This window comes from Accipiter gentilis, chromosome W (assembly GCF_929443795.1).
Source record: "Accipiter gentilis chromosome W, bAccGen1.1, whole genome shotgun sequence".
Classification (NCBI taxonomy): Eukaryota; Metazoa; Chordata; class Aves; order Accipitriformes; family Accipitridae; genus Astur; species Astur gentilis.
The window spans coordinates 2,335,101-2,358,457 of NC_064918.1; the positions used below are offsets into that span (position 1 = coordinate 2,335,101).

Consider the following 23,357-nt stretch of genomic DNA (forward strand, 5'->3'; position numbering starts at 1 on the left):
TTGAAAAAAGTGGACATTGCAAACACAACAGTGTTTGGGACCTACTTTTTTGTTTTTTTAAATAATATGGGAATAATCCTGCTCGCCCCAAGGCCTTTGGGGGGGACACAAGTAAAAGCCAATTTGTAATGAACTGTATTATCAAATTGAGAAATGCTCACCAAAGAAGCAATTCTGTACTCAGTTCAAGATTAAAATGTAAGATACGCTTACTAGACATATTCTGTATGTCTAGTATGACCGTATTTTGTATGGTAAGTGTGAAAAGTTGTATTGATAAGCCAGCCAAACACTCAGAACTATAATTATGTTCATGGAATGCTAGAGAAGGTATAATAAAGGAATTGAAGACAGTATTGTAATTTATATACACTTAAAAGCTGTGCTGAATTTGTATAGGCATTTTTAAATGTCACTATTTCTGGACTGTTGCTGGTTTAGATGTAATAATATGTAAAGACATTCAACCAGTGAGTTTTAGCATGTTAATTTCACTGGTTGGATTACTGGTCCATTTCTTCTGATTTCAGACTCTTGGCTGTAACACAGCCATCAGGCAAGTGAAGGTCGATATTCAAATGCTGTATTATATGTTTTGGGCTATCTGTGTATTTCCCCCAAAATTCTGAAGACAAGTATAAACTTAAAACCGGAGTGCAAACAATATTTATAGATTATTTTATCTAGCATTTTGAATTCTAAATGGATTTTAAGATGCTCTTTTTGCTAGAAATCGGACTTCTAATGAACTAGAAAAAGCTGTAATATTTTTGATCTTAAAAATATTTCACATTTATACCCACAAATTTTTCATTTATCAAAAGGGATCATTTCCCTGTGAAAATTTAGCAATTTTTTTGTATGTTAAGAATATACATTGCCATAGCAGAAAAGTGGGAAGTAGTAGGCATCAGTAGCTGGAAAACCAAAGGTGAAATACTTCTCCCAAAATTTGGAAGAAGCAGAGTTAGCTACCTGTGGTCTGGTGCCTTTGATTTCAGAGAGTTAAATCTTTTTTCTTTTCAGATCCTCCATATATAGTGCAGTCTTCTTCTGAAAGTATGGAGGGGAGGGACCGGTTCTAGTGGTTGATATTTGGCTATAGAACCTACTGACAGATTAATAGGATCAAGCCTTAACCCTTTAAGACCAAGATATAAAGTAGTCTTTGATACAGGTTACCAAATCTGGTTATTTAAAAAAAAAAAAAAAAAAAAATCTTTCAGAAGAATAACTTCATGTGCAAAAAAAACCAAAGCCTTTTACGTATGTACAGTTGTATCCACTGGCCTTCACAGAGAGAAAGAAACTATCTTCTTAATTTGTATTTTTATGGTCTTATAATTGTGGACCAGTACTTCACAGTCATGGTGAGTAGGCACTGTGTTTGATCAAACCCCAGGTGAAATCAATGGGAGGCTTTCTTTTGTTCATGCTTTTTTTCCTTTTTTTTTCTTTTTTCTTTTTTTTAAATGTGCTTGGTATTAGACTATAGATAAAATGTAAGATAAATTGTTTTATAACCTACACATAGATGCCAGCAAAACTTTGACACAAGCATTCTTGAAGGTCTGAGTTGGACTGGATTTGCTTAACTGAGCACTGATAATATCTTGATACAGGTGAGAGACTACAGTCATCATTACCTCTCAATTCATCTTCAGGAAATGAGAAAATTAAAATGTAGTTATACATTAAATATATTTAAAAGCACTCTTAGTTTCATTGCATACATATTTATTATCTTCACTGACATGTTAATTCACTTGAGCGTGAGGGGGTTTTAAGGACTTTAAATATACTAATGTTGAGGTCTAGCACTAGAAATAAGAGAGCAGCATATAGCTTAATAATTAATTTTTTTGAAATTGTAGAATGCTTTATTAGTCTATGTTGTGCTTCTCTTTCAAGCTCCTTTAAGCAGATACTAGTGTAGTTAAAAATCTAACTGTGGCTCAAACGTCTATAGATTTATTTGTTGGTTTAATACTTGGTGGTGAAGTGCAGTAGTGAACCTTATAGCTAATTTGACTTTGACTTGTGTAAAATTAAATACTTTGAAATAAATTATGTTGCACTGAATGTTTTAACTTTTGGTTTAAAAAAAATGTTTTCGCAAAGTATGAAACAAGTTCAAAGGAAAACGTAAGTTTAGCAATGAGGATAGCTAGCAAAATAGAGAGAATTACTTAAAAAATACTTAGAGAAATACTTGGGGGAAAAAAATCTCTCAGAGTCAACTGAAGATGTGTTTGGGAAGGGAGTGGGCATCAGTGCTTCATACTCTTAATTTGTAGTCTTGCTCCCATACATCAAATGGATGAGTTCTGTATTACTAAATCCATGTTTTTATCATTGGCTCTAGAATAACTGATGTCTTAGTGAGCTGGTTTCTGAACTGTGCGGGGGTTTTTTGGTTTTTTTGGGTTTTTTTAAGTCTCATAATATTTTTGAATGCATGGTGGTCTTGCAGTGAAAAACATGAAAACAAAGCTATATAAAGTGCATTGGAGGACACTAAAGCAAGCACTGATTTAAAATGTATAGATTACTTGGCATGGCAATCAGCTCAACTTCATTCCTAAGTTTCTTTTGGTATATCTGTAGCTGAAGATGTGTCCTCACATCATCAGAAATCATAGATAAGCTTGGCTTTTGAAAAACCCATAGAGCAGGGAATAAATGGTAATCTAAGTTTATGCAAAATGGCTAGATTTGCAAATGAAGGTAATAAACTTTGTTGAAACTATTGTTTTCTTGTTTGAGGAACTGGTATAATATGCTGAATTATGCTGTGATAGTCTTTATAGTCTCAAAGTCTGTTTAGGAAGGGCTGTATGCCAGTTTCTGTTTACATCCTAAACTATAAATCCTGCAGACTTTTTATATAGCTTTTCTTTATGTGAACTCATGCCAAAATGTTTTGCTGACTTAAAGTCAGGATTTTATGGGCTTTCTGAAAAAATAGTGCTCTAAACAGGCGATCTGATGGAAGGCAGGCTGGTAGTCTGAGTCAGTGAGGAACCTGAACTCTTGGTATGAGATTGCTAACTACAAAACTGTGGCATGTATCTGATCACTTAAATCTGCCTATCTGCAAGGTGAATGGAGTACAAAACTGCTCTGGATGTTCAACTGTAAAACTGACCAACAAGACCTTGTAGAAAAATCTCATTATGTTTGAATGCCAAAAGTTTTGGTTGTGTTTTGTTGGTTTTTTTTAAAGTTCCCTCACAAAAGGCTGGGCTGGATAACAAACAAAATGGCAGGTGAAATTGTCAATAAATGTAATGCATGTGCAGAAAGGTGATGACAACCTCCAACAGTAAAACTTAACAAAATCCTATAGTTGCAGGCCTGTTTCTTATGTCTTCTCACAGTAAGCTTACTTTACTCTCTTCAAAGTTCAACATAAGAATCTGAACTTTTCCGGAGAATGTTTCTGTGCTCCAGTAGAAGAGTCTTGCCTCTCTGATTCATTCTCACTTGCTCACAGGCTAGACTAGGGACCTCCCTTCAGTTTGTTTCCTCTGAAGAACTCATTGGTTTTCTCTTGGAAATATATCCATACAGTGTAGAACAGTGTTCTTTTATGTTCTGTTGCTCTGAAGCAATAGCCGATGGAAATAGATGTTTACCCGATGTATTGAAGTTAATGGCTTCTGCTGTTTCTTCCTCTTCTTGTGTGCCTTCGAACAACCACCTTTTGTGAAAGCTGTCATAATTTTCTTAGTTTCAAAGCATTATCTGAAGTAAAGCTTGCAAAACATGAAAGTCTTCAAAAGTGAGTCTCATCTTCACACACACAAAAAAGAATTTTATCTTAGCCAATTTTACCACGAGGCTTGATTTCTTCTCAAAGAGAATATAGGTGGTTTTTTAGGAAGAATTAGCTGGAATGGGCTTTTTGAGAAAATGATGACTAGAAGGGAAACTATATTTGGCTATGTGATCTAGTTATGAGATGAGAAGTTTTTCTGTTAGACCACACTTTCTCCAGAAATTCAAGTCTAAATGAGGAACTTACAGACCAAAAGGCGAGTTTGAGAAAATGCTAGGGAACCGAAAAGCCTTTTAGGTTAGAAAAAACGTCAACTATATCAGAGATTCTTAATTTTTAACTAAAATAATTTTTTACTGAATTGAAAGCAGATACATATTGTATTGGGTTTGCATGGCAAGGTTTTGGTAGCTGGGTGGCTTCTGTGAGAAGACGCCAGAAGCTTCCCACATGTCCAATAGAGCCAGTGCCAGCCAGCTCCAAGAAGGACCCACCGCTGGCCAAGGCTGAGCCAATCAGTGACGGTGGTAGTGCCTCTGGGATAACATATTTAAGAAGGGGAAAAAACCTGCTGCGCAACAGCAGCCGGAAGAGAGGAGTGAGAATATGTGAGAGAAACAGCCCTGCAGACACCCAGGTCAGTGAAGAAGGAGGGGGAGGAGGTGCTCCAGGCACCAGAGCAGAGATTCCCCTGCAGCCCGTGGTGAAGACCATGGTGAGGCAGGCTGTCCCCCTGCAGTCCATGGAGGTCCACGGTGGAGCAGATATCCGCCTGCAGCCTGTGGAGGACCCCACGCCAGAAGAGGTGGATACGCCTGAAGGAGGCTGTGACCCTGTGGAGAGCCTGCACTGGAGAAGGCTCCTGGCAGGACCTGGGACCCCATGGAGAGAGAGGAGCCCACGCTGGAGCAGTCCATTCCTGAAGGACTGCACCCCGTGGAAAGGACCCACACTGGAGCAGTTTGTGAAGAACTGTAGCCCGTGGGGAGGAGTCACGTTGGAGAAGTTCATGGAGGACTGTCTCCCATGGGAGGGACCCCACGCTGGATCAGGGGAAGAGCGTGAGGAGTCCTCCCCCTGAGGAGGAAGGAGCGGCAGAGACAACATGTGATGAACTGACCACAACACCCCAGTCCCCGTCCCCCTGCACCGCTCAGGGGGAGGAGGTAGAGAAATCAGGAGTGAAGTTGAGCCTGGGAAGAAGGGAGGGGTGGGGGAAGGTGATTTGTTCTTATTTCTCATTATCCTACTCTGATTTGATTGTTATTAAATTAAATTAATTTTCCCCAATTCGAGCCTGGTTTGCCCGTGATGGTAATTGGCGAGTGATCTCTCCCTGTCCTTATCTTGACCCACGAGCCTGTTGTTATATTTTCTCTCCCCTGTCCAGCTGAGGGAGGGAGTGATAGAGCGTCTTTGGTGGGCACCTGGCATCCAGCCAGGGTCAACCCACCACACGTATGTTTAAAAGAAACATCATTTAGATCACAGCACTTCTTAGTTTTTCTTTCCTCACTCTGTCCGTTTAAATTCTCTGGTGCCTTTTTTTAGTCATATCTAACGTGGACAATAGTCATTCTAATAATATGTTTCTGTTTAGTTTATAAAATGACCTGTGCTCTTTTATGGACTATAAAAATGAAAGATGCTGGCATCATAAAGGTATGCAGTGAGCAAAATGAAGCATAAACATGTTATGCATGCATTGCAAATTGTAATGGAATGCAGAAGCACATAAGAACTTCCTTTAATTCCCTAATGAGAGTTATTGTCTTCACATATTGTCCTGGTTTCAGCTGGGATAGTGTTATGTTTTGGGTTCAGTATGAGAAGAATGTTGATAACACACTGATGTTTTCAGCTGTTGCTAAGCAGCGTTTAGACTAAGTCAAGGATTTTTTCAGCTTCTCATGCCCAGCCAGCAAGAAGGCTGGAGGGACACAAGAAGTTGGGAGGGGACACAGCCAGGACAGCTGACCCAAAGTGGCCAAAGGGATATTCCACACCATGTGATGTCATGCCTAGTATATAAACTGGGGGGAGTTGGCCTGGAGGGGGCAGATTGCTGCTCGGGAACTAACGGGGCATCGGTCGGCGAGTGGTGAGCAATTGCATTGTGCATCACTTGTTTTGTATATTCCAATCCTTTTATTATTATTATTGTCATTTTATTATTGTTAATATTACCATTATTAGTTTCTTCCTTTCTGTTCTATTAAACTGTTCTTATCTCAACCCATGAGTTTTACCTTTTTCCTTCCGATTCTCTCCACCATCCCACTGGGTGGGGGGAGTAAGTGAGTGGCTGCGTGGTGCTTAGTTGCTGGCTGGGGTTAAACCACGACACATATATATTTATTACAGGTGATTATTTATTGAAGAGAATATAGGAAACAAAGTCTTCAATACTCATGAGCCTGATCACGTTGCTATTTAATGGTCCATGTGTGTTTCCCTTTTCCTCTTTAAATTCTCAGCTAGGATAAACTGTAGGTTTGAGAGAGTGGTCTCTTCCTCCATTTCATGGAGGTGTTGTAGGTGGGGAGGTACGTTCTTCATAAGCTGCAACCTTCAGAGGCGGGTTCTCTCTCTTTCCTCCCCAACTTTTCTCCTTATTACAGCTGTGGTCTTAATTAAACTACCATTTTTTTTCCACGGGCTTACTTTCTAGTTCCTATGATAAGATACAACTCTACATAATTTATATGTCCTATATAAATATACCCAAATTATATTATTTAAATTGAATATTATGTTTTAATATATATTTGTATATATTTGCTGCAGTGGCACTGTACTGGGCTAAACAGAATCCACTGTCAAGGAAGGATAGTCTAAACGAAGACACTGGAACATAATGCTCAGCCAGCCATTTGGCAAGGGGGACCATGTATATTTTCCCACTATGTCTCAGTTGTTCATCTCTGTTTTTCTCTGGTGATTGTCTGTCCTGCCCTGTAAGGATGACGGGCATAAATTTCATTAATGACTGAGAGATTATAATAATTTTCTAGGTAGGTTGCACTTGAAAACTGATAATTCTTCTCTCAAGTGATTGGTAATTGTCAGTATTTACATTCACAGTATGGCTATCTGTTTTTTCTGGAGTTTTTTTCCCCCTGTTTCCCCAGAGTGTGCCAGGAGCATGGCCAAAAGTGGCTGTTTGCATGCCCTCTATCTTTTTTTTAATCACAGTTATTGATCTTAGATCATAAAGAATGATATTAATTACCTTTGGAAAGGTTGCTAGCAGTATTTTCTTTTACACTGGTTTTGGTTGTTTTGTGTTTTTATAACTCAATTTTTCTTTGTTACATTTCTTGATGGAGAAATTGAATCAGGTGGAATGCACTGGCTGGATGGGAAGAGATTGCTTTTCCCCTGGGGAGCACTGGAGCACGTTCAGGTCAATGGAGAGGCTGTCAGAGGCCATAGAGCGTGTATGTCAGGCAAGCCCAGAAAAGGAAGCCTTGAGCTTGGGCAGGAACACCACTTTGGTACCTTGGAAGCTGCAATCTCTATTCTCTTCTATTAGGTCAATGACTTTCTGAGAGGTTTGCAACTTCCAAGGTACCAAAGTAGTTTGCTGCCACTCAAAGTCATTGACCTAATAGAAACAAAGATGGGAAGCAAGGACCTGCCTTTAAGGACATAAGCGTAGTAGGGCTCCGTGTTATTCAGCAGCATTAAGAGCAGCTACAGTAAACACCTCTAACATAAATACCCATCAAAATGGCTACGTTCTTTTCTCCCCAACACGGGTTGCAAAGTGGCACACAACTACTGGCTTTGCCTATTCTTTTTGCTCGAATCAAAATCTTGATTGCTTCCTGCAAGTTGAAATACATGTTATTCTAGCATATACTTTCCATATGAAAGTATTCTGAGTAGTTAATAGAAACAAATTTATTTGGTGACTTCTAAGTAATTAAAGGTTCCTTTAAAGCTAAAAGGTAAACCGAATTTTAAATATATAGATTTAATAATACATAGTATTGTAATTGGTACTCTGTAAAACAACTTTTAATAAGTAGTAAATATAATCCATGAAAATTCTGAGACTTGGAAGTTGTATCTTGTCATGGTTTCAGCCCAGCCAGTAACAAAGGACCACGCAGCTGCTCGCTCACTCCTCCTGCCCCCTCCGGTGGGATGGGGAGGAGACAGAGGAGAGAAAAGGAAAAAACCTGGAACCTCGAGGGTTGAGATAAAGGCAGTTTACTGGGACAACACACAAAAAAAATTACAACAACAACAACAACAGTACTAATGAAAGAGTATACAAAAGGAGTGATGCACAGTGCAACTGCTCACCACCCAGAACCTGGCACTCCCCCACTGAAAGTCGAGAGAGCTCCCCCTGGCCCACTCCCCATTTATATACTGAGCATGATGGCACATAGTATGGAATAGCTCCTTGACTAGTTTAGGTCAGCTGCCTCGGCTATGCCCCCTACCTCCCAGGTTCCTGTAAAAATTAACTCTATCCCAGCTGAACCCAGGACATTATCCACCCCTTATTCTATACCATCTACATCATGCCCAGATCTTACATTTTCCAATCAACCACTACCACTTTCCTTGTCTTATATATAAGTATATGGACACCCTCCTCCCCCCCCCCCCGCCAAATAGTATTCCCTTAGTTGATAGGCTATCCCTCTAATGTGTCCATCAATTTTATTTAATCCATGACTTTGGGGCTCCATCTGTTGTTACAGTTCTTCAGGATAAGAAAGAGATGGTGTGAGGTGTTGGGTTGTTGTATGCTGCCTCTGGAACTTGTGGCTAGTACACTTGGGGCAACCCACGCCATTGGTCTGCAGGTCGAAGATGTTGATCTTGAGGAAATTGCTGGGTGCCAGTTCAAGTTCTATCGCTGTTGTACTTGGTTCAGTTTCAAAAGTCCATCCTGTAGTCATTTGGATAATTCTCACAATAATACCCTTGATATGGCATATAGACACTATAGATACAATGACATGCATTGGCAGGTTATTTAGCAGTTAAATATCATACAGCCCAATTCACTGGCTATTCTCTCCCAAAATCAAATCTCCCTGAGGTACACATCGAACTTCCCCATCCTTCTGCATCACCCACCAGGTGTACCCAGGTCCTCGAGCAAAATCAACCCCTTGAATGGGTTTGCCTCTGCTTGAGGGAGGACTAACCCAGACAGTCTTTCCTAACATGCTCCTCATGCGCACTACAGGGATTTTATCCCCTTCTACAGTATGTGGAAGTCTTGGTTGGGCAGGGCCAGCCCGATTGGCGGATCCTCTAGTATTAACTAACCAGGTGGCTTTTGTTAAGTGTGTATCCCTGTTGGGAATTGGCTTGCTGAAAAAGGATATGGGTCTATAGAAAAGTTGTGCGAGCAGAGTTGTGTGTGAAAGAATGTCAGCCTGAGCAGAAAGACTAGGCCTTGGCCGAAAATAGCTGGCTTTGCTGATATCAGGAGAAAAACAACAGCTGGTCTCGCTGTTATCAGGAGAAAGACAGGGACGGTGTGACCTTGGCATAACTTCACAAGTAACTTTTGAAGAAGTTCTCATGAGAAAGTTACTGAACACTCATAGCTGCCAACCACAAGTGGGTGTGTTTTAGTAATGAATAAACATTAGCAATGTACCAATCATATTAGGATTAGTAGGCATAATTATTGCAAACTGTATAAATATGAGGTATCCGTGCAAATAACGTTGAATCACTTCTATCACTCATATTGGGTCGACTTATGTGCATTCCTCCGCCGCTCCAACAAATGGCGCCCGAACGGGGACCGAAGAAAGGGGAATTGGAGCGACGGACACTGAGAAGCACCGGTAGCAGCGACCGGGGGGCAAAAGATTAACCGAACGCTGATCGTCTTGGTTGGTGTGTTAACTCTCATGCCTGGACCGTCCAAAAGGGGTTCGCCGTCAGTGAGGGCTACTGGAAAAAGGCTGCAAAGACTTTTTAACCGAGGTGCCTTAATCAAGGTAGCACCCAGGAGTATCAAGAAGCTGGCCGGCAGTGGATCAAGAGGTAGCCCTAAAATTATTACAGTGCTTTTTAGAAAAGCGGGGGGTAAATTGCGTTAAGCAAGTTTCGGGATTAGTTGCTTTAGGTTGTGTTAAGGGATGCTTTAAGAATCCGGATTTATTATTTAAGGAGAGTGAATGGCGTAGATTAGGAGACGTATTATGGGATATGGTAATTGACGATGATAAATCAGCTAAAAAACTAATGAAGCAAGGACAGAAACCTTTCAATTAGTGTGGGTACAGCTTTTGAGCTATAGTACCTGGAATGCTATCGGAACCTCCCTATGGGATGAAATTAGTGACGGGTCTAAAGAAGTTAAAGGTCTTGCAACTTTATGGAAATTGATTAAGACAACTCTGTAAAAAATGAAAGCAGATCGTAAAGCGTCTGCGTCTGCTTTTGCTGCTCTCTCTCTCCAACCGCAAGCGAAAGGGAAAAGCGGGGAGAAAAACATAATGCAGCGAGAGAGACTTTTTGGAGCTTGTTCGCCTGCTCTCGTGCCCTTGACTTCTACTCCACTCCCTGGGACTGCCGATATTAATCAGCCATCTGACAGTTCCCAAGCCTCCCTAACCGTACGATTAAAGGAAACCCTACAGAATCAGGGAGTGAGTTAAAATCTGCCTACGAAAAAACAGCCCCCAAATACCACCGTTCAACATGAACAAATTATACCTAGCATACACCCTGATTCAAATAATGCAAACAAGGACTTGGCTACTCTAATAATAGAACAAAAAGAGACAATGTTAGAATTGTTAAAGGAAATGCGAAAAAGAGACGGGGAAACCAACCACACCCACGATGATAGACGCGGAGCCACTTGTAATAGCCGCTTGTAATAGCCGCTGCAGAAGAAAGGCAGAGACATTGGAGGGGTGTAATAAAAGATGCCATTATAGAAGGGACTATGCTCCAAGCATTCCCAGTTATTGCATCAAATGGACAGAAAAAATGGGAGGTGTTTGACTGGAAGGTCATTGAGAAACTAAGGAATGCTGTGAGTCAGTACGGAATCAAATCTGCGTTAACTCACCAAATACTGCAATTCATTTTTTCTGCTGATACGCTGATACCTCAAGATATTAAACAGCTAGCACAGTTGATTTTGACACCCGCCCAAATGTCAGTGTTTTTCCGGCAGTGGGAGACGCTCTGTGATAGGGAACAAGCAACATCACGACAACAAACAGATCCCTTATGGGGAGTAACCATGCAGATGCTGAATGGGTACTGGACCCTTCGCATCAGGGAACACTCAGTTACAATGTATCACTGAGGTTCATCATCTATCACAGATCTTGGCGTATCAAGCTTTTCTTACCATACCAGACAATATGCGCAGCCATGCTTTTACCCAGGTGAAACAGGAGAATACAATTTATGACCACCCTGACATGAACGAGGGCATGAAAGAAAACATGTTCAAAATACTCGCTTTTGAAAATGCTACTGAAAAGACACGCAAAGCATTGTGTAATTTGCTGAAAAATGCAGACGTCATTGATATGATAGAATACATGGATCGATCAGTGGACTCACAGAAAGCAGCCTATGCTGCCACAGCTCTCCAAGGAGCTACAACGAAACACAAGGCCAGTAAGACACCCTTGGTCAAGTGTTCTAACTGTGGCAAACGTGGTCACATTAGGAGCAAATGTACAGGTACTGTTAACAGTAAGTGCTGCAACAAGTGTAAGAAAGATAACCATACCACCAAGAATACAGGACACCGACCGCGAAGGCCCTGCGTGTGACGACACAAATGCAAGGGGCTTGAGCTGCCAGCCCTCAGGCAGCCTCGCAACCACCAGATCCGCCACCGCAGGAAGCTCCGGAGTGGATGTGGAAACCGCAGTCAACATAAAGGGACCATTAGGGTTTGGACTTAGTGCATTTTTAATGGGGCAATCTTCAACAGCTCTAGAAGGAATTCTGGTGCTCCCAGGGCTTATTGATGCAGATTATTGTGGGACTGTGAAAATTATGATTCATGTTGTCATCCCTCCTGTTTCTATTCCTAAAGGTACCAAAATAACACAATTAGTTCCATTCAGGTCGTGAGTTCCGAACCCAGGTGAAGCACAACATGGAGATGGTGGATTCGGCTCCACAGGGAAACCACAGGTATACTTTGCCATGGACACAACAAGAGGTAAACCAGAAAAGGTAGTGCAATTGGAAGGGCCCGATGGAGTTGTCGTCAAGAAACCGATGACAAATCAATACAGGAGCTGATGTTACGATTATTTCACGATGCATTTGGCCTCCATCATGGCCATCGATCAATCCAAATTTTGGTATTGCAGGGATAGGGGGCACACAAGCCACCTTAGTAAGTCAGCTACCGATTACATTTGTGTTCCCCGATGGTGAACACATTACGACGTGTCCGTATGTCATGACTACCCCAACTGAATTGGTTGGCCTCGTAGGCCGTGATTTATTGAGCCAAATGAAGGCAATGTTAGTGACCCATCCTTTTTAGGAGCGGTCACTGAGGGATAGCCAATCCTGAAAATTAGCTGGAAAACAGATGAGCCTGTTTGGATTGATCAGTAGCTGCTAAATTCTGAAAGGTTGCTAAAAATAAAAGCGTTAGTTGAAGACCAATTGAGAGCAGGACATGTTGTCCCTTCTACTAGTCCATGGAATACATCAATATTTACCATTCCCAAGAAAAGTGGGAAATAGAGACTGTTACATGATCTCAGAGCTGTGAATGCGGTATGGGAGCCCTGCAGCCAGGTTTGCCGTCTCCAGTTATGCTTCCAGAAGAATGGGATTTGTTAATTATAGATCTAAAAGATTGCACCCAGATGGCGCTGAACGGTTCGCCTTTTCGGTACCATCGATTAACAAGGCAGAACCCTATAAGAGATACCATTGGGTCGTGTTACCGCAAGGAATGCGCAATTCCCCCACGATGTGTCAGGTGTATGTGGCCTGGGCATCAGAGCCTGTAAGAAAGCAGTTTCCTCAGTAACTTGCCACAGGATGAAATTTTAACTCAATTGCAGGACATCTTAAGCCATCGTGGAGTAATAATCGCTCCTGAAAAGGTGTAAAAGGCAGCACCTTGGAAGTATTTGGGGTGGCACATAGATGTTAGCAGTGTTAAACCTCAGAAGGTTCAAATAACATGAGAAATTTCTACGTTACATTATGTCCAGAAGCCTGTGGGAGATATCCAGTGGGTGCGGAATCTTTGCGGTATCACTAATGGCGATATGACCCCTCTGGTAGAACTCTTGGGTATGAGAACACTGTGCAGATGAGAAACGTGAAATGACAGAGCTGACCAATTGGTTGCAGTGCCATGGGAGCCTCCTCCAGGGAATCGTTTTCAACAAAGCACGGCAATCATATGCGTTCTTGCACTAACCCGCTAGGATGTTAACAAAGCAATTTGACTTACCACTCACTGATGCCCAAGGTATCGTTAAAGCATGCCCTGATTGTCAAAAGGAAGGGCTGGGCATGGGCTGTGGGGTTAACCGACGAGGTCTTTTGCCATTGCAGTTGTGGCAAATGGATGTCACCCATGTCACGTGGTTTGGTGCAAAGCGTTCTGTGCATGTGTGTATTGATACCTATCCTGCTGCCATGTGGGCCACGGCACGACCTGGAGAAATGGCCTTACATATTGAATGACATCTTCACGCTTCTTTTGCAGTGCTGGGTGTGCCTAAAGAACTTAAGACAGACAACGGCCCAGCCTATGGTTCTACACGATTTCCTCGATTTTGTAATTTGTGGGGAATTCACCATGGTACCAGTATGCCACATCTTCCCACAGGACAGGCTATCGTCGAATGGGCCAACCAAACCCTAAAAGAACATGCTGCAAAAACAAAAAGGGGGAACCCAGGGCTTACTCCCAGAGGAACGATTGGCCAAAGACTTATTTGTGCTAAATTATCTTAGATTGACAGGTGATCACAAAGACCCACCAATGGTAGTGCATCATGTTCTTTTACAGGCAGAAAGGACGCAACAAAGTACAGGAATCATGGTAATGTATAAGGACCCAGAATCCGGGAAATGGTGCGGATCAGCAGAAGTAAAACTTACTGGGAGATCCCAGCTAAGTGGGTCAAGCCATGGCTTCGCACTGATGCTGGACCCGGAATTGTCCCAACGGCAACTAGCACGGCACCAGTGGGTGCTGGAGCCACTGATCTGACAGATTCCGACTAATAGAGTATCACTTGTAGAGGACTTAGAACAGTGTGCCTTATTGTATATAGAACTTGCTTTAGGTAAAAAGTGTGTTAAGCATAATTTGATTAAACATAGTGTGATTACGGGAAGACAGTGTGGGGTAAATGTAGAGTTAGTTAAAGCCAAAATCAGGGGTAAGGTCTATTTCCATTAATAACCTGGGAACGAGGTTGATTGTGTTTCCACAGATACAGGCCCACGACAGACTCCTGTCCGATTTGCATGACCATCATCATCTGGAGCATCATAGATGATGTGGCAATATGAATACTACCTCAGCCCAAAATTAATGTATGGGTCACCTCGGCTAACATAACAGGTCAAGATTCTCTGTGCATCGCAACTGTATCGTAAAGCCCACGAACCAATAGACAAGATGGCTATGACTCATGCAGCGCGCCTGGCCAGCGAGCGCATGCGTCATAGATTGCAACCGAGGCGGACTTTTGGCACCCGCTGGCCACATGTGCTAAAACCCGTTCCTCTGCAAATGTATAAATACCGGGATTTTCCGAAAAGCATCAGGCTGGTCTACGGTGAGGCCATCGTTGCCTCTGAGGGAACGCCCGCGGAAAGCTGGCACCTACCGATTGCTGGGCTGAGTTCGTGGAGCAAGATGGCACAAGAATGTATGGATGGTTCATTTTCCTCATAGTCCTCATGGTCTGGGTCATTAGGGGTAACAGGTTGGCTCAAAGAATTATGGGCATTATTGTAGTTACTGTGAGTTTAGCTATTGTAATAGTTTTACCTTGTTCAGCTTACTAAGGAAAATGGCATCCCAAGTTATTAAGTAAGCCTGGATTGCTCAAAAACAAAAAGAGGGAGAAAGATTTAAACGGAGACCTACAGTGGATTTGACCTTATTGTGGTATTACAAATACAGACTTACAGCCACTGCTGGATTTATTGCAAGGCAGCGATAGCTTAACTTCTACAAGAAAACTAAGTGCACCGGGATGGCAAGCCTTGGCAACAATTGGACAAAAAAAAAATAAATCACATCATCCATGTCTGGCAGATACAATCCTGATTCACCCATAAATTTGAAACCTTATGCTGAGATTGGTATGGAACACACTGACTGTAGTAAGCAGCATGACAGTGACACCAGTGATTGATCTACATCAGTTAATGCCGTGGGACAGTAAGAATGTTTGGGTGTCACTAGCTAAAGCTATTAATCAAATCTCTTTTTGTGTGTCATTGGCATTACCTGAACAGTCTTTTATTCTTATGTATTTTATTAGGTATAATGTTGTTTTTACTGTGTTTAATTAATTGTGTTCATAGACCTTTGCAAAGGGCAATACAGCAGGTGTTAAAATTTTACCTCAATCTATTCACAAACAAATAGAGTGGCTGAGGAAACATACACAAAGATCCAGCAAGAAACTAATTGGTTTGATGTGGTGTTACAGTCAATATTCGGCGGGATAACACCATGGCTAATGTCATTGATTAAGGAAGCCTTACGGTGGTTGGGTATATTGATATTAATCTGTGTAATAGTTAGAATTGCGTATGGGTGAATGATAAAAGGAGTCTCAAAGCTAACACACCAAGCGCTACTCGCACAAAAAGAAAAAGGGGGAATTGTTGGGAATTGGCTTGATGAAAAAGGACATGGGTCTATGGAAAAGTTGTGCGAGCAGAGTTGTGTGTGAAAGAATGTCAGCCTGAGCAGCAAGACTAGGCCTTGGTCGAAAATAGCTGGCTTTGCTGATATCAGGAGAAAAACAACAGCTGGTCTTGCCGTTATCGGGAGAAAGGTGAAAACAGTGTGACCTTGCCATAACTTCATAAGTAACTTTTGAAGAAGTTCTCATGAGAAAGTTACTAAACACTTATAGCTGCCAACCACAAGTGGGTGTGTTTTAGTAATGAATAAACATTAGCAATGTACCAATCATATTAGGATTAGTAGGCATAATTATTGCAAACTGTATAAATATGAACTATCCGTGCAAGTAAAGTTGAATCACTTCTATCACTCATATTGGGTTGACATATGTGCATTCCTCCGCCGCTCCAACATATCCCAATGCTTGAAAGTTCCACCCCCCATTGCTCTCAATGTAGCTTTCAGCAGTCCATCGCATCGTTCAGTTTTTTTGGAGGCTGGTGTGTGATAAGGGATATGATATACCCACTCAATGCCATGTTCTTTGGTCCAGGTGTCTATGAGGTTGCTTTGGAAGTGAGTCCCATTGTCCGACTCGATTCTTTCTGGGGTGCCGTATTGCCATAAAACTTTCTCTTCAAGGCCTAGGATAGTGTTCTGGGCAATGGCGTGGGACACAGGATATGTTTCCAGCCATCCAGTGGTTGCTTTTACCATTGTAAGCACATGGCACTTGCCCTGGCAGGTTTGTGGGAGTGTGATATAGTCAATCTGCCAGGCCTCCCAATGTTTATATTTCACCTATCGCCCTCCATGCGACAGGGGTTTCAGCCACTTGGTTGCTTAATTGCAGCACATGTTTCACATTCATGGATAACCTGTGCGGTAGTATCCATGGTCAACTCCACCCCTCGATTTCAAGCCCATCTATATGTTGCATCTCCTCCCTGATGGCCTGAAGTATCATGGGCCCAGTGAGCAATAAATAGCTCACCCTTATGTTGCCAGTCCAGTTCCACCTCAGACACTTCAATCTTGGCGGCCTGATCCTCCTGCTGGTTGATTTGATGTTCTTCAGTGGCTCGACTCTTGGATACATGAGCATCTACGTGACATACTTTTACCACTAGCTTCTCTATCCAAACAGCAATATCTTGCCGCAGTGCGGCAGCCCAGATGGGTTTACCTCTGTGCTGCCAGTTGCTCTGCTTCCATTGCTGTAACCACCCCCACAGGGCATTTGCCACCATCCATGAGTCAGTATAGAGATAGAGCACTGGCCACTTCTCCCTTTCAGCAATGTCTAACGCTAGCTGGATGGCTTTCACCTCTGCAAACTGACTCGATTCGCCTTCTCCTTCAGCAGTTTCTGCAACTAGTCGTGTAGGACTCCATACAGCAGCCTTCCACCTCCGATGTTTTCCCACAATGCGACAGGACCCATCAGTAAACAAGGCATATTGCCTCTCATTTTCTGGCAGTTTATTATACAGCGGGGCCTCTTCAGCCCGTGTCACCTCCTCCTCTGGCAACATTCCAAAATCTTTGCCTTCTGGCCAGTCCGTGATCACTTCTAACATTCCTGGGCGACTGGGGCTTCCTATGCGAGCTTGCTGTGTGATCAGTGCAATCCACTTACTCCACGTGGTGTCAGTCACGTGATGTGTAGAGGAAACTTTCCCTTTGAACATCCAGCCCAGCACTGGCAGTCGGGGTGCTAAGAAGAGCTGTGTTTCAGTACCAACCACTTCTGAGACGCCTCAAACTCCTTCATATGCTGCCAAGAACTCTTTTTCAGTTGGAGTATAACAGGCCTCACATCCTCTGCATCCCTGACCCCAAAACCCCAGAGGTCGGCCTCGGGTCTCCCCCGGTGCTTTCTGCCAAAGGCTCCAGGTAGGGTCATTCTCTCCAGCTGCAGTGTAGAGCATATTTTTAATATCTTGTCCTGCCGAGACCAGCCCAAGAGCTACTGCATGAACAATCTCCCGCTTAATCTGTTCAAAGGCTAGTCGTTGCTCAGATCCCCACTTCAAATCATTCTTCTTCCGAGTAACTTAGTAGAGAGGGCTTACAATTTGACTGTAATTTGGAGTATGCATTCTCCAAAAACCCACAACACCTAAGAAAGCCTGTGTTTCCTTTTTATCAGTGGGTGAAGGCATAGCTGCTATTTTGTTGATAACGTGCGCAGGGATCTTACAACACCCGTCTTGCCATTTTACTCCTAAGAACTGGATCTCCTGTGCAGGTCCCTTAACCTTACTTTCTTTTATGGCAAAACCAGCCTTCAAAAGGATTTGGATTATTTTCTTCCCTTTCTCAAAAACTTCTTCTGCTGTGTTGCCCCATGCAACGATGCCATCAATATATTGCAGGTGTTCTGGAGCTTCACCTTTTTCTAGTGCAGCCTGGATCAGTCCATGGCAAATAGTGGGGCTGTGTTTCCACCCCTGGGGCAGTTGATTCCAGGTGTACTGGACGCCCCTCCAATTGAAAGCAAACTGAGGCCTGTACTCCACTGCTAAAGGAAGGGAGAAAAATGCATTAGCAATGTCAATTGTGGCATACCACTTAGCTGCCTTTGATTCCAGTTCATATTGAAGCTCTAACATATCTGGCACAGCAGCGCTCAGCGGTGGCGTGACTTCATTCAGCCCACGATAATCTACTGTTAGTCTCCATTCCCCATTCGATTTCCGCACGGGCCATATGGGACTATTAAAGGGTGAGTGAGTCTTGCTGATCACTCCTTGGCTCTCCAATTGGCAAATCAGCTCATGGATGGAAATGAGGGAGTCTCAGTTGGTGCGATATTGCCGCCGGTGCACCGTCGTGGTAGCAATTGGCACCTGTTGTTCTGCAACCTTCAGCAACCCCACAACCGAAGGGTCTTGGGAGAGACCCGGCAGGGTAGACAGCTGTTCAATCTCCTCCGTCTCCAAGGCAGCTATACCAAAGGCCCAACGGTACCCTTTTGGGTCCTTGAAATACCCCCTCCTGAGATAATCTATACCAAGGATGCACGGGGCCTCTGGGCCAGTTGCAATGGGGTGTTTATGCCACTCATTCCCAGTTAGACTCATTTCAGCTTCCAATACAGTTAGCTCTTGGGATCCCCCTGTCACACTAGAGATACAGATGGGTTCTGCCCCTTTATAACTTGATGGCATTAGGGTACTTTGTGCACCAGTGTCCACTAGAGCCTTATATTCCTGGGGGTCTGATGTGCCAGGCCATCGAATCCACACTGTCCAGTAGACTCGGTTGTCCCTCTCCTCCACCTGGCTGGAGGCAGGGCCCCTCTAATCCTGGTTAGAATATCCGTTACTCACTTTCTGCACATGTGAATCAGAAGTCCCTTCAAGGGGATCAGAAATGAGATCAGCCCATCTACTGCGTCTGGGGGACTGCTCACAGGAAACTGGAGCAGCAGTTTTCCAAGAAGAATTCTCTTTTCTGGTTGCTTTTTCTCGCAACTCCTGTACCCGTGCATCCAAGACTGAAGTGGGTTTTCCATCCCACTTCCTCATGTCCTCTCCATGGTCACGCAGGTAAAACCACAGGTTAGCCCGTCGAGTGTACTTTCTCTCTCCTCTCTCTTGGGCAGAGGAACGCTTACACCCAATAACTGCGATGCGGGCCTGTACAGGTGAGGAGGAGGACAGATCCACTTTGAATTGCTGGAACTCTCGGGACAATTCCTCTACAGCCGAGACACAGGCCCGTAGGGAGGAAGAGAGACTTCCTTCGTATTGCCAGAGTTGGACAGCCAATTCATCCACCGTTTGTCCATAGCCTTCTTTCCAGGACATTACTGCCAATGAGTTAGCATAGGTTGGTGGTGCACTTCGTACAAACTTCCGACACATGGGTTGTGTGCATTGGACCTCATCTGGATCTGTGGGCGACTGCCCATTTTCTGGATCATTATAAATCACCTCCAGCACGGCTAATTCTCTCAGGTACTGGATACCTCTCTCCATGGTGGTCCACTTGCCTTGGTGACATGTAACTTCATCCCTGAAGGGGTATCTTTCCTTTACACCTCACAGAAGTCGCCTCCAGAGGCTGAGGACTTGTGTTTTTCTCCCAATCGCCTTGTCGATGCCCCCTTCCCTAGACAGAGATCCCAAATGCTTAGCTTCCTTACCCTCTAATTCCACACTACTAGCCCCATTATCCCAGCATCGGAGCAGCCAGGTTACAATGTGCTCACCTGGGTGGTGGCTAAAATCTATTCACATGTCACACAACTCACTCAGGGACAGAGATCGGATAATTATTTCAGGTTCTGCCTCTTCCTCCTGTTCTCACGATGACCCTGGTTCATCTTCATCTCTCACTAAGCGAACTGATTTCTTTGTGTGTTTCTTTTTCTGTACAGGGGCGACTGATACTGGCACAGGTTGGTTCTCTGGTTTAGCTGCAGTATCTGTCACCAGGGTAGGGGCAGCCACGGTACATGTCGCCCTGTTTTCCATCTTTTCCACCTGAGGGTGCTGCCTAGTATCAAGCAGTGTTTGGTAGATACTGGCCAGGGCCCAGCACAGTGCAGCAAGTTGTACGTCTCTGGAATAGCCACAGCATTTTTCTTTCAAATATTCTACCACTTCATGAGGGTTCTATAGTTGTTTGGGAGTGAACTTCCAAGTCACTGGCGGTGAGAAGTTCTCTAGATACCTGTCCATATCCTCCCACATGCCGTGCCACCCATGAGTATCCAGCTTTGGGGCAGATCTCTGGGTGGTCCTCTTAAAGAGCCTTTTTGTAGCCCTAAACAAGACCTGAAACATATTCAGGAGGCATAGCACTAACAGCACACTGGCTTGCGCATCCCAAGGATATTCAAAATTCTCAAAAGCTGTTGTAATTAGTCGGAAGGAGGAAAGGGAGGCGAACGGACGGGGGGAAGTATCCCCCCCCAACTTCCCCATGGATTGGGTGTAATTACCAATAAAATCCGACAGAAGGTGCCCAAAGTATGCAAATGATATCACTGCCTCATACAGATACCAGCTTAACCTCATGACCAGTGATGTAATCATTTCAGAAGTCGACATTGCCCAGTACAGCAAAATGATAATCCCAATCACTCTCCCAGAGATGAGATACGCAACCACAGGCAATACATAGAGCATATAAGAGCTTACAAAACGCCACCATGTAAACAAATGAACCAACATTGTGACTAACATCTATTTATCTAATATAAGAAATGCGTATGACACATTTGTTTCAACACACTCTGGCCAGATCTGTCGTTATCTCGACCCTTCGTGCCCCCCATTGGGCACCAAAAAGGACTGTCGTGGATTCAGCCCAGCCGGTATCAAAGGACCATGCAGCCACTCGCTCACCCCTCCCGCCCCCCTTCAGTGGGATAGGGAGGAGAGGGAGGAGAGAAAAGGAAAAAAAAACCTGGAACCTCTAGGGTTGAGATAAAGACAGTTTACTGGGACAAGACAAAAAAAAAAGGCTGCTACAACAACGGTACTAATGAAAGAGTATACAAAAGGAGTGATGCACAGTGCAACTGCTCACCACCCGGAACCCAACGCTCCGCCACTTCCCCCACTGAAAGTCGAGGGAGCTCCCCCTGGCCCACTCCCCATTTATATACTGAACATGATGGCACATGGTATGGAATAGCTCCTTGGCTAGTTCAGGTTAGGTGCCTTGGCTATGCCCCCTACCTCCCAGGTTCCTGTAAAAATTAACTCTATCCCAGCTGAACCCAGGACATATGTGAAATGAAATATTTTGAAGTTTTATTAAATTTGGTAATTATGCTAGAAATTTGAAATTTAATAATACCTTCTTATTTCTGAGGTAGGCTTTCTTGGATGAAATACGTCCACGCCTTGCTTCCAGCTGGCGGATCTTTTGTTGTAACTTTTGCAGCTCCTCTTTTTGCAAGTGTACAGATGTTGCCATATCCTCTTTTTCAAGCATGGCTTCCATACTTTCATAAGTGTCATAATATACCACTTCATCTCTCTTCTCTGTTTTAAAAACATCAGCAATGAAAAAGTCAAATCAATAGTTTGTATTTGACATTTTTTTTTGTTCAACAACAACCCTCCCCCACTGAGTTGCAAGATTTAATGTAGAAGAAGGCTATAGTCCCTTCAGAGGAAAAGCAAAATCAAAAGGTCAGAGGAAAAGCACTAAAGAGCAAAGCACTGTAGGGCTTTAAAGTTTAGATGAAAACCAGAAATCAATACCAATGAAGCAGAGCCTGATATTCAGGTAAGCTCAGAGCATTAAAGAACAAATGCAACTGTAAATGTACAATTGTGTCTGTAGTCAAACTTGATCACAATGTCTACACATGTCTTTGGGTCTCTTAACTAATACAAGGGACCCATGATGTGCAGCAATATCCTCTGGTCTTCACTACGAGCCTTTGGCATGAGATTCTTCTGCCAGAAGCTACTCTTAATTTCATGAAAGGGGAATTAGACAACAAAACACGAATAATCCTCTCTTAAAAGTTTTTTGACCTCCCAGTCACTGCTACTGCTTAGAGACTGCAGTGGGAGGGTAACTTCAAGGCAATCCTTCAAAGCATTACAGGCCTGAAAAGGAGATCATTACTAATAGTTTTATCAACACTCATAATTTTTAGCCTCCTGAGTGAAGCATTCAATATAACATTGACCTCATTTCTGAATGCTGCTTTCTCATCTCTTGCCAAGAAGGAAAGAGTGACGATTATAAATCCTTGGAAAATGTTGGGATGAAGAAGCAAGGGCCTCTTGTTCCTTATTTCACCCTGTCCTGGTTTTAGCTGGGATGGAGTTAATTTTCTTGCTAGTAGCTGGTATAATGTTGTATTTTGGATTTAGTATGAGAATAACATTGATAACACACTGATGGTTTCAGTTGTTGCTAAGTAGCGTTTAGTGTCAAGTCAAGGATTTTTTAGCTTCTCATACCCAGCCAAGAAGAAGGCTGGAGGGGCAAGAAGTTGGGAAGGGACACAGCCAGGGCACCTGACCCAAACTGGACAAAGGACTATTCCATACCATATGATATCATGTCCAGTATATAAACTGGGGGAGTTGGCTGGGAGGGGCAGATCACTGCTCAGGGACTGGCTGGGCAGTGGTCAGCAGGTGTCAAGCAATTCCATTGTGCATCACTTGTCTTTCTTGGGTTATATTTCACTCTTTTTATTATCTTCCTTTTCATTACTATTATTATTTCAATTTCAATTATTAATCTGTTCTTATCTCAACCCATGAGTTTTACTTGTTTTTGATTCTCTTCCCCATCCCACTGGAGGGGTGGGGGTGAGGGTGTGAGTGAGTGGCTGCATGGTGCTTAGTTGCTGGCTGTGGTTAAACTACAACATACTGGCATACCAAGTAGGATATTTTTGTAATACACCAAGAGGGATATGCATTACTGCTGGCTGAAACAGGTAGCTACAGCTGGCATGACTGTCAAGCGTCTACTCCACAGTACCACCAAACCTTCTCATTTCACTTTCATCAATCAAATACCTTTCAGGAAGACTAACTTCCTCCTGCTACTAGATTATTTGGGGAGAGGGGCAGGGTTTTCTTCAGAACACTGTCCATTTTAAAAGCTGTTGTCACTTTGTGTTGTGTCGTGGTTTCAGCCCAGCCGGTAACAAAGGACCACGCAGCCGCTCGCTCGCTCCTCCCGCCCCCTCCGGTGGGATGGGGA

General features: G+C 43.3%; 2 protein-coding genes across 13 annotated transcripts in view; one reads left to right on the forward strand and one right to left on the reverse strand.

Annotated features, from left to right (window-relative positions):
• The window catches only part of LOC126035357 (uncharacterized), a 503,584-nt gene that overhangs the window by 437,216 nt on the left and 43,011 nt on the right, over nucleotides 1-23,357 (forward strand). The window lies entirely within an intron of this gene.
• Nucleotides 1-23,357, reverse strand: part of LOC126035248 (junction-mediating and -regulatory protein-like) — a 440,369-nt gene that overhangs the window by 327,764 nt on the left and 89,248 nt on the right. For 9 of the 11 annotated variants that reach the window (XR_007504873.1, XM_049793566.1, XM_049793560.1 and 6 more), the window contains exon 6: nucleotides 21,477-21,664. Coding sequence is in view for 10 of the 11 variants with exons in the window: in XM_049793566.1 (XP_049649523.1) it covers nucleotides 21,477-21,664 (188 nt within the window). In the remaining variant the exon portion in view is untranslated. The other 2 variants (XM_049793567.1, XM_049793565.1) reach the window with 2 other exon arrangements.